The sequence below is a fragment of the Sparus aurata genome, chromosome 4, assembly GCF_900880675.1.
Source record: "Sparus aurata chromosome 4, fSpaAur1.1, whole genome shotgun sequence".
In the NCBI taxonomy this organism is placed as follows: domain Eukaryota; kingdom Metazoa; phylum Chordata; class Actinopteri; order Spariformes; family Sparidae; genus Sparus; species Sparus aurata.
Window position 1 is genome coordinate 31,512,293 of NC_044190.1, and position 12,189 is coordinate 31,524,481.

Here is a 12,189-nt window from a genome sequence, read left to right on the forward strand (position 1 = left end):
AGTGACGTCAGATACTGTAGGTTAATCAGGTCAGTTCATCAGCCGATCTCTCTTTCAGATCCTCCAACCTCCCTGCGTCTCCTTTCCATCATTATGTGTTTGACTTTTCTCTTTTCCGTCCTCCCTGTCTCTTTGCCCCGTTTATGTCAGTGTGAAATAAAACCTTTCCACCGGACCGCTCATCCGAGGGGGCTTCGCACATTTAATTTCCCCTAAATGTCATCCACATACAGCGTCTGAACTCAGAGCTTCATCCAAGTATATAAAAATTCAATGCACTTTTTTTCCCCCCCACTTCTTATATAAACCAAGTGATGCCGTAGCAGAGCTGTGTTTTTGCCTATAAATACAGGCAGCTCGAACACGGCTGTGTGTTGTGTTCCTCAGAGTTTGGTCCCCTAGATGTTGTGAAACATATTCAATTTTTTATATGGTATTTAATGTTGACAACTTGACAGCAGCCAGATATTTGGTGATGCCGCGTGACTGAATTTATGCCAGTGACAATCAGTCAGCCGGCTCCCTTTTTGCAGTAAATTGTTGCCGGGCTGTAAAACATGGAGCATTTTTATTGGGGGGAGAAGGCAGCGGTGACGATCAATACATACGTTTTCTCTGGTGACTCTAAACAATCAATTGAACTTTTGTAAGCATGTTGGGATCCGTCGTGAATCAGTCACTTATCTTGGTAAAGAGGTGGGCAAACGCAATTATTTTCGGGATGCAGTCGGGATCGAGGCGTCTCAGCTGATCAGAAACGACTCCCACCGCAGTCTGTTTGTTCAGCGCGTTCACTGTATTTATTCAGTTCACTCCTTTCTGACTGTCAAGACTCAAACATACGTCTGAGTTGGTTGAATACGTCGTTATGCGTGGGCTGTTAGGATTAAAATGTTTGGCCTTTAGATTTCAATAATCTTAAGGTCTATTACCCGCTTAACATAAATCAGTACTTAGCCTTTGCTTATTGACAGTTCACTGGCAGTTTCTAATGATCTGTTCTGTGTGTGTGTGTGTGTGTGTGTGTGTTTGTGTATGTGTGTGTACTTTTTCACAGGCACTCTCAATGTGCTTCTGAGAGTGAGAAGCATCGCCTCTGTCGACTCGGTGGTGTGGACAAAGTCTGGTGATCAGGGCCGAGACTGGAAGAAAGCATTCTTTGACATCAGCCCCAGTGGACCCTTCCAGGTAATGGCTTCGTGATTTCTCCTCGAAAAAGACAACAACACAGGGGCGAAGACAGTGCACTACTTGTACTTTTAAACCAGCAGTGCTGTGTTCTTTTGCCTGCTAGCATGCCTGTTGTTTAAGAAAAACAAGTGTACAACAGGACACAGTTTGGACCACACGCGTGCGCTCTGGGCTGGTGCTAGTGCTGGTTCCGAGTTGGCTCAACTTGCAAATCTTTTAAGAACCAGTTTGCTTTTCCACTGTAATGTTACATCATTCAGTCACCGTATACGTCCCCAATTTCCCATTGTTGTTAGGAACAACTATTGTAGACTACATTCACTCCTTCAAAGTGTTGCTCCCGGCTTTGCATACCTACATTGGCTTCCGAACATCGGACCACCGTAGCTTCGATTTGCAGTCCATAATCTTTACATCAGGATAAGTCGGATTGGCTGGATGAGAGCTAAGTTATTAGAAATGATGGTTAAGTGGATTTCATTGGTTCTTGGTCACAATAAATCCACCTACTGACCCTGACGTAACAGGTTCTTTGTTCTGTGCCGTTGCCACTGTGGGTTCAGTTCTTCTGAACGCGAGCCAGTTCTTAGGCTGTCAAAACAAAAAAGAACTGGTCCCAGAGTAGGCACTGTCTCCGAACTAGCACCTGAACCACCTCGGTTGAATAGGGTACAGCATGCTTGTAGTGTGCTCTGTACTGTTTGCTTGATGTTGAAAGGACTTAACCTCCCAAAGCTTAAATCAGCCTCCAGTGCTTGCCTCTTGATGGTCAGTTCCACCACGTGCTGACGCCGCTGTCAGCGCTGCTTTGGCTTTTGCTTGAAGAAAAAGAGGGGAAAAAAATGGGTTTTCAATTTTTAATGTCCACTGTATTCCTGTTTTTCCTGTCATCCGTCTCATCCCGAGATATTTCCTCAACTTCAGCCATTTCCTGTCTACTGTGTCTTCCCCTAAGGGGACTCCCTTGACTGCAGAGATAGAACAAGGGGGATTTGTACTCTAGTAGCTGTGAGGACTCAGCGGGCGGAATTCCACAAAGATTTGGGCTCGATACTCTGCTTTGAATTTGATTAATTTTTCACAGGAAATTCTCCACAATGATGTTTGAAGCTTCAAAGAACCAGAGAAAGTCCTCAAATTTAGATTTGCTTTTTGAGCCCCCTTGCCACCTCGCACAGTGCTGTCAGAGCTAACACATTTTAGCATCCTGTGTAATTAGCACCCCTGCCAGCACCTCGGCCACTGCAGCTAATCACAGTCTTGGAACGTAAGCAAGGAGAGCGTTTGCCCACTGAAATCAATAGTATCACATTATTATTTATCAAGCCACAGACATTTGTGCGAATGGCAGTACTAATGAAGGCAATGAAAAATGATATATACAAATTAACCCCAAGCTTTTATAAGGGAGACTGGGGTGCATTTATCATGGATTAAATAAATGTGGGTACAGCATTTTGACATTTCAGTACTGAGGGAAGTATTGATGAATGACTTCCTCCGAGTGAGCATTCAGCTTATTTTCTGCTGAATGTCAGCAGCAGGCCTATCCGCACAGAAACCAGAGGATTACTCGCTTCATCAGGAATGTGCTGATTTCAGGCTGGAGAACAAGGTTTCACACCGATTTCCAAAGATCCAAGTAGTATGCGCAAGTAGCTACCTGCTGTCATGAGAAAGAAAATGACAAATAACAAAGGTACAGAGCCATAGTAGTAATCTCATACACCGAAGTCTTAGCCAATCTTAAAAAAGATAGTGTTGCAAAGATATCTACTGAAGTTAGCATGCTAACCAGCTAGCCCATCTTGGTCCAAAGCTCCTGCGTTAGCGATATAAATACCCAGACTGCCCCTGCTGCCCGCACCTTCCGCTAGCTGCACAGCTAACTGAGCTAACCAGCTAACAGCAGCTACAGTAAGAAGCAGTTGGAAGTTACTTGAATGATATGCTGCCCAAGTCTTACACATTGAGCACTTGTATTAGATCTGTACCTCTGTACTAACCAATCCCCTGAGTTTAGATTCAGAATCACTGTCAGGACCGAATGTAGGATCGGTGCATATGGCATGTTATTGAAGAGTGTGGATTTGATTACTTGAGTTTATATTCAGGTATGAAACACAGTTTAAATACACAGATGCACCATGAGACCCAACAATCAGGGTACAAGGCACAACAAGAGAATACTTGATTGGCTTCAAGGATACTAAATTACTAATGCCAGTCCCCTCAAATGATGTTAAGCTTGATTATTAACCAATATGAACTCTTTCTCATGTCTAGAACTCTGACCAAGCTCAAATTAAGCGCAAGGGTTGCAGCCTTCCCCTTGTTTGAGCTGCACAATATTGTATTCTCTTTTTCCTTGTTTAAGTTCAACAGAAGTTCAAAGTTTTAGTTTACTGTCCACACTCAGTCAGTGGTGGAAGAAAGTGGACTGGGAGCCATAACAGAGGAAGCGGCTGTGTTTGAGGACTGTCTGTTGACACATCATTGAAGTCCCTTTGGCTTTTTGGCAGCTGCGCTTGCAGTCAGCTCTCCCCTGTTGGGATGTGGCCGAGTAAACTAGATGACTCAGACCTCCTTTCTGACTGGACATGATCCTTCCTCTCGCGCGCATTTTCCCCAGCCGTTTTCCTCTCTTTTCTCTTTCGCTCTATTTGTGTGTGTGTGCATATGCGTGTGTGTGCATCCATAAGTTAACAACCCTGCACAGAGAAAAGGAGAAAAGTGAGGGGGAAAAAGTGATGATTGTTTTGTTTTGCGTGCCTCGATCCTCTGGTGTGTTTTTCTCCATCTCTTTCTGTCTTTCTGCTTTTTTGTTTCTCTGTCTGTCTGCTCATCCTTTCTCTCCGGCCCTGTTGAGGGACAGGCAGACCAATCGGGTCGATCCTTGCTTTGGTGTGCTTCACAACCCCCCTTCGTCTCAGGGCTGATGACTAATGGTTCTAAAATCAACACACTCACGAAAGAGAGTCTTCAAGTAACCAACTGTTCATAGACTCGCTCTGTTTCCATACATGGGAGCGATCTTTACACACACACACACACACACACATATTTTGGAGCATAAGCACTATGTAAGATGCAGACACATGCACACATACAAACTCTTTTTTTTTTTTTAAAAACACACACACAGCAGTCTCCTATCCCCTGCAGCAATTAGCTATGACAGGTCAATTAACAGGCTTATTTATGAGCAGGGGATGCCTGCTAGTTGTGTTGTAATGATTCCAGATACTCGCCGTACGTGCACGGGGGAAATTGAATCCATGATGAATGCGGGCTGAAGGTCCTGGCTAGGGGCTGCATTTGCTCTTCATTAACTATGCCTCTGCAACACCATGTTTCTTTCACCATTAAAGGGAAAATTAAGTCCGAAACAGTGGGCACACTGTGTGTTTTAGGGCTCCTCTGTGATGCTGGACAGTGCGGACGTTATCGTATTTGCATGCTAACGAGTCCCTTAGACAAAGTTTCGGCGTGCTGCACAGACAGACAGACAGACACACACACACACACACACGCACACACAAACGCACACAAATTCAGTATACAGTTCAATCCATTTGCTCACCCACACACGTGGCTACTGTAACTTGGTGTCAAGTTCTGGCACATCTCACAAATTCCAGGTCAACTTGGCACAACATAATCATTTCTTACTGTTTAATTTTAACCAATAACTAATATTGCTAGTACATCAAGAGATTGGACATTATTCTGACATGATGCACAACCAACAGTGCGGAAAGTTGTAGAAAGGAACATGCCTGGAAAAAACGACACACACTGTGGAAACGTCACATCCGACCAGCACCTCCCCGCTAAATATTTTAAAAAATCTGATTATGAGGGTTATGATTCTGTTTCATCAGCTGACTTATTGATGTTTAAATACGCAGTATGTGGGATCAAAGTAAATAACTTAAACCGTTCCATATTATACACTTCAAAAGCAGAAAACAAACGCAGTCCTTCGTAGCCTGCTTTGGAGCGCTTCAAAAATAATTTGAGGTGTCTTCATGTCACCTGTAACTCTGATCTACACAGATGGAAACTCACACACACACACACACACACTGACACACACACACACAAACGCATATGCACAAAAATAGGTTACAAGGGGAGGCAGACACAGCGAGGAGAACCATGTCCTAGGCAGCCTAATTGGTCCAGACACCATAACCTGCTGGTAATGGATGGGAATTATACAGTCAAGAAGATGACAGCAAGGAGAAAACTGTGTGTGAGAGTGTGTGTGTGTGTGTGTGTGAGCAGAGTAGGAAGTGTATGAGAGATGCGGAAAGCGGATGTGTGCGCGAAAGGGAGTGAGATGCGTGGATGTGTGTTTGTCATCATCAGTAAGGCACTTAATGCGTCTTAAATATTCATCCCCCTCCCATTTGTATCGTGACTCAGGCGGAGGTAGGTGAGGCAGATGGATGACCGAGGAAGGTTGCGTGCGAGAGAGGGGTCGTCTCCTTGGCAACTGAAGGTTGCCACGTACTTAACTATTTTCGCCTTCACTCTCTCTTCCCTGCGAGGTCCCTCTCATGCAAACATGCATGTTTTAGTATCCTTTCATCTGCACTGATTGCCTAAGTATCTCCAAGAAATCTTGTATTTGAGACTTGAGACTTGCGTATGACTTGTATTTGAGTGTAAAACGAAAAATAACTTAATAGATAACATTAATAGTTAGTGTTATATCTATAAATGTATGAAATAACTGACCCATGATACAGAGGATACAGAGTCTTTAGTCATGTTTATCCGTAGCTAATAAAAAGACTGAAGTTGGAGAGGGCTCAGTCCCACCAGTCCAGAGGATGGATGTTATGTTTCAGCCCTTGTCGTCTTTCCAGTCCATGAGATCTACATCTTCTACCCTGTTTATAACAGCCACACAGAATGTAGCCTGAACCATCTACTTCTGGGTGAAACCACACTTTATAAAGCCTAGTTAAACCTGTTGATGGAAACACAACTCATTTTCTTTTAATTCAATGTTTCACTTTTTTTTGGACCATTTGAGAAATTCAACTCAAATTCACTTGACTTCAGATGATAAGGGGAACACAGCTATTGATAATATTACACTAGTTCCACAGTCTAGGTATTCCACACGCCGTCTCACGGTCAGGGCTTACTGGGACACCTAATGGAACCGAGACGCTGCTGACCAAATCGCCTGTGCTTTTCCTGCTGCGGCAACTCAAAACATCTTCTGTGAAAAAGATCTACAGTGTGCAGTTTTTCAAAAGGACCTGTCTCTGGCCGAACACTTGGAGGTGAAACCTGTACAGTCCTGTTAAGATGAAGTGATATTGAGAACCACTCATGGTTGTGAAGAAGTCCCATTATTAAATAAACTGGAGGTTCAGAAGGTGCAACAGAAACTTGGCACATATTGATTAGTATTCTTTCCACCTTCTCGCCCCATACACCTTCACCACCAACCTAAACCTGTATGATCCAATAACAGAAATATACCCTACCTACCTGTCAAAGCTATATGTGTCCAAACTTGAGAGTTAAAGCAAAAGTAATGCTGTCTTGTTCAGTCACTTACATTCACGTTGCATCCGTGATCTTTATGAATATTTATTGTTTTGTCGTGTAATTGGAAAACAGGATTTTTCTAACCTTTACAAAACTTGGTCACGGGTATTTCAGTTCTTCGGCTCGCTCTCTCAGTCTAACACACTCTCTCTAACACACACACACACACAGACACACAAAAAACTGCTGCCGTGTAACAAATAGAGTTGTTAAATAATGTAGAAAGCATGCCGCCTTGATCCCAGCACCAGCCAGAGGAGGCGAGCCGATAAACATACTTTGTCACCGCCTTCTCGCGCTCTCCCTCCTTTCTTACTTTCTGTTATGCATCGAGCTCCCAGAGGGCCTGATGAAATAAGATAAGAAGGGTGAGCCCCATCTCTCCCACCTCCATACACGCCTGTCTCTCTTGAGCTTTCTCCCTCAGCCCGTCCTCCCTGCGTTGTCTTTCGGCTCTCATCGCTGCCGCCGTTCCTCCAGCTGCCCTGTCTTCTCCCATTCACCGCCTGTCTCTCACTCTCCCCTCTCTATCTCGCCCCGTCTCTCGGGAGCGCTGGTTTCCTTGCGATCAATAATAATGATTGAGCTGTCTGCTGTTGACAATGGGAATTACCTGACACAATTGCTGTTGTTGTGATCTGCTGTTTAGCTTCTTCTCCACGAGTTGAAATCGTAAAGAATGGCTCTATTAAGTGCGTTTGGTCAATTACTATGGCTCGCTGCATCCAAAAAACTCCAGATAGTGATGTTTATGAGGGAGGAGATGACTGCTGGCTGCTGGGAGGCAAAAGGATTGGGCAAACCATCGCTGTGTTTATTTTTCATTTTTATTTTTTTTTTACAAGCAAGCGATGCAAGACTTTGGCAGCCTTTGGTAATTAAACTATACTCGAACGTTGTCGATTTTCACTGCTTATTTACACAAATTCTGAATCAGTAAAGACATGATGTTGTAAGAGCATCAGGCCCTAGAAGTGTTGTGCAGCACTGCCATGAAGAAGTAGCTGGTTATATTACAAGATTACGGCCATTTTTATGTTACAACGTTAACTAACAAAACGTTATTTGTCCTCAGGGGGGAAATTAAAGGCACGTGCAGTAGTTGTACACATACACAGCACAAGTCAGATAGAAGAAAATAGACTTAATAAAAGGCCTTTACAGCATTTACATGAGGTGCAAAGCAGCACTGAAGGTAGGTGGGGTTGTGCATGAAGAGGCAGCAGCAATTTAGCGCAAATGTGAAAAATGCGACAGCGAGGGAGGGGAACTTGTAAATGCGGTGACCACCAACAGGTTACTTATTGTCCCACTACTCTACGAGCCAACCGGTCGACCGCACGAGCAGCGACCGAGAAGCTGCAGCTTGTTAGGATACATTTGTGTTGCTGAAAATGAAAAACCCTCTCGACATTTCTTGAGCACGTTGCTGCCTAAACTAATCAGTGGCTGCCATAATTTGTAACTCTGCGGGCTGATAATAACAGACGCACATTACCCCTTCACAGCTCGTCGTAACATCTTTTATGTTTGATCGCAAGCCATAACATTTGGTGGGCAGGGACGCATGAAGCCTCACGAGTTGATACAAAATGGAATTTTTGTTCATGCATTTCAACTACAACGGCAAAGGTTTCATGACATGAACTGCATGAAAGCTGCCTCTTCAAAACAAGGAAACACTATATCATGTTTCAACAGGCATCTTGTGAACCGGAGGCTGCCCTCTCGGCTCTGGTCATCTCGCTAACTGAGTCACACCTGATACAGCGCAGCCACAACAACACATTCAGAGGTAGCTGCGAACTGCCTGACGAGAAGTGGGAGAGAAACTGTGCAAAAAAAGCACAAAGGGTTTTCTTTGCTGTTTTGACGGAACAAAGCTAACAGGGAGATCCAGTAGAATATTACTTATTTAAGGAACAGAGCAGAGCTAAATTGATCTGTCCTCCGATATACGCTAATTACCTGCACTCCTTTGAAACAGAGATTTCAAAGGAGTGCAGGTAAGAGACATCTCTCTCTCCCTTTTTTCTCTATATTGCCTTAACATTAATAAGTAGATACTTCATTATCACATCGAGTGGAGGATGTAATGTTGATTTACAGTCGCGATAAACAGTGCGGTCATTCAGCAGTATCTGAAGCATGAATTCATGGAGGAGAAGGGTCATGTGATCTACACATTGCCTACGTACATTTCAATGCGAACAGTGTGCTGGAAATAATATACTTAACTGTTCGTTCAGCAGGCAGTATGCAGTATATACGGATTGACTATGCAGTAGGCGGTACGTTAGTATGTGATTTTTGGAAACACAGCCCACAGGGGTCGGTGTGCTCACCGCTGGTCTTATTCTATTTTGTCTTTATTAGCGCATTGCTACAATTGTCTCCACATCGCCGCTACCGACCGTCGGTCAGCACAATAGTCAAAGGAAGCCAAAGGCAGGATGTGTACCGCGCCACCCACGCGCTCATTCAGCCTTCTTGCGCGTGCAGGGCAAACTGAAGAGTGACCACCCGGTGAAATCATTGTTTCATGGCCCCGCTAGCAGTCAAAAGCTCCACATGGTATCTTTAATCCTCGGTAGTCATGGTTCAGAGGAAGTTTGCCGCTGGCAGTGCCGGACACATCACTTCAAAATCGCAGAATTTTGCAGAATAACGCAATAACCAAACAAAGTTATGCCAATAGTCGTTGATTCTGTGTCGCTGTTCCATGAAGTCTGGGGACTGGTGAGAGAAAGATAAAGTATACATGGGCTTCTATCGATCCTACACTTCCTCGTGTGACTCGCTTGTGTGGCTTTCTGTTTCCGTTCCTTTCTCTTTCAAATTCTACACCCTCTGCTTACACCACAGGATTTCTAATTAAAAAAAATGTGACAGCCATCTTTAATCTTATGATGTCATCCGGATTAAATGTCAGCAAAATTATATAAATTTTCCCCCCTCGGAAAGGCTTGTTTATCAGCAGAGGCCAACATCCATACAGGGTTCAATCAATGTCGGAAAGGAGGGCTGTGATCCGGGCCGGGTGCATTGTTCCAAACCTTTTTACTGTGTCTTTACATGAATCTGCCTCTACCTCCATGTCATCATATAGGGTACCACTGTCCAAACCGCAGTTTTCAGTGTCAAACACTTTTAAATGCCCCGAAGCTGAATACTGTTGAGTACAGTCGTGGCTGACTGTGACTGTTGTTCTGCAATATAAAGCTTTTTTCTCTATAACACCCATTAACCTAAATTCCCCAAGAAAAATAAACAGAAATAACCTTGTCATGTCAATTATCTATCATCCCAAATGCCCCCTTTGAACAGCACTCACATGATTTTTCAAATTCAGTCGAATTCCCAGAGAGCGGCCGTTTGAAGCAAACATTATTTTGTTCCGCGGAGTGCGGGGCGCGGCTGCACATCGAGCCTCGTTTCATTTCTGCCTAATGTTGAGAGTCCATGTCCGTGGAGAACACAAACTTTCTAGTCCCGCGCACAGCTCGCTGACTGCACCCACCGAGAGCCTTTGAGGTGCTGCCACTCGTCTCTGCATTTCCCCTCTCTTTGTGCTCCGTCCAACAAAAGTAATGATGTCTTTGAGAGCGGCCTCTCTTCCTGCCTTTTCTGAAAGAGCTGTAGCCCGGCCGATGGCTCGCATTAATACAAGGCTTTTATTGTAAACAGCGCTAGAGCCGGCCGATAAGCAGGCATTAGAATTTAAATTGTTTACTGCCTGCTGGCCATGATTACTGCATACAGCCCAAGTATATTCAGGTGGTACATTTTTTAAAATACGAGCTGCGCTGCGTGAGCTTCTCTGCTTTTGAGTGGGCTCGTCGCAAGTATTTTTGTCTCAGCTGCCCATACATATGGAAGAAAAAACATCTCAGCCATCACATCGTAAATCAGCATATATCTGTAGCAATTACTTAATGTTTTTATCGTCCAATGAAACCGCCATCTGTCTCATTTTTGTGCAAGCTTGCCAATCAACCGTCCCGTGTAAAATCTGATATGATCAGAGTGATTTGGCTTTGAAGCCCGTTGTTCGTCGAGACGGACTTATAAAGCAGGAATTACATGCGCACATAAAATCAATGGGTGGGGGAGTTGTTGTAGTACATTATTTGTGTCCCCGTTCGCTCCTCTGTGGATTACCCAGAGGCCATCTGTGTTCCTCGCAGTGTTCGGTACCTGGGGGGCTCGTTGGAAACCAGGCCAACCCACATTTGTGTGCCTTGCACTGCACCGACTCTCTTCTGCACTGGTATTTCAGTCTCTCTCTCTCTCTGTCACACACACACACACACACACACACACACACACACACACACACACACACACACACACAATCTCTCTCTCTCTCTCTCTCTCTCACACACACACACACACACACACTCACTCTCTCTCTCTCACGGCTGTGTCCCCTCTGGTATGTGGACAGCACATCAATGGGAACATTAAAGGTTACAAGGCTCGACAAAACGACACATTCACAACTCCAACCTGACACTTTATTGTACAGCCTTTGATCTTGCAGTCACACACACACACACACACACACACACACACACACACACACACACACACAGACCCAAGCTCACTCAGGCTTCCTCGTGTGACAAAAAAATGGAAATGAAGACAATTCTACTCATAATTGTTTGAGGAAGGGATTTTTTTGTCGTCCACCTTTCCACAAAACAGTGAGATTGTTTCCCGAGCATTTGGTAAATGTCACAGTTAAATATCAGACACATTAGATGAAACGACAGCCTTTTAGGGCCCGTGACCCCATTTTTAGATTACGCATTAGATTTCACGATCCTTAGCACCGAGGGCGTCGTCTAAGTTTCCACGTGCATTTCGGGAGGAAATCTGTGGCATTGTATTTTTAAGTGCACAGAAAAAATGTAATTGTGCGCCCTATAAACTTACATTTTTTGTTCAACTGATCAAATTAAAATAACTGTTGACTGTGCTGCGTTATGCCTATAACACAAGCCTCGCTTTCACTGTGCATTTTTGTCTGCCAACGGGTACAAAATGTCCCCGGAGTATAAATAATAAAGTCCTCTCTCAGCCACCCTGATGCCAAATCCTGCTGTAGTTACTTGTACCTGACCGATATGCAATTTTTTTGGCCCGATGCCAATACTGATATTAGGGAGTAAAAAAGTCAGATATCGATTCATTGGCCGATAAATACACATTTTTTGCAACGATCCGTCATATGTTGTTATCAAACTATTTGAAATGACATCTGTGAACTGTGATGACACCATTTTCCTCACTGTGTTCTTTAAAACCAAGAAGTTTTCCAAACAGCCGATATAGACGATATGAGTTTGTGATGGGCCAATATGGTCTCATAACAGTGGGCAACTGACATCGGTCGGGCTCTAGTTACTTGTTCACACAAAG

At 44.1% G+C, this 12,189-nt stretch overlaps 1 protein-coding gene across 2 annotated transcripts in view; it reads left to right on the plus strand.

Moving 5' to 3' along the window:
• mdga1 (MAM domain containing glycosylphosphatidylinositol anchor 1) overlaps positions 1-12,189 on the plus strand; it is a 188,518-nt gene that overhangs the window by 160,278 nt on the left and 16,051 nt on the right. For both annotated transcript variants that reach the window (XM_030414726.1, XM_030414727.1), the window contains exon 16: positions 1,058-1,188. In XM_030414726.1, the coding sequence (XP_030270586.1) occupies positions 1,058-1,188 (131 nt within the window). The remainder of the gene's footprint in view (positions 1-1,057; positions 1,189-12,189) is intronic.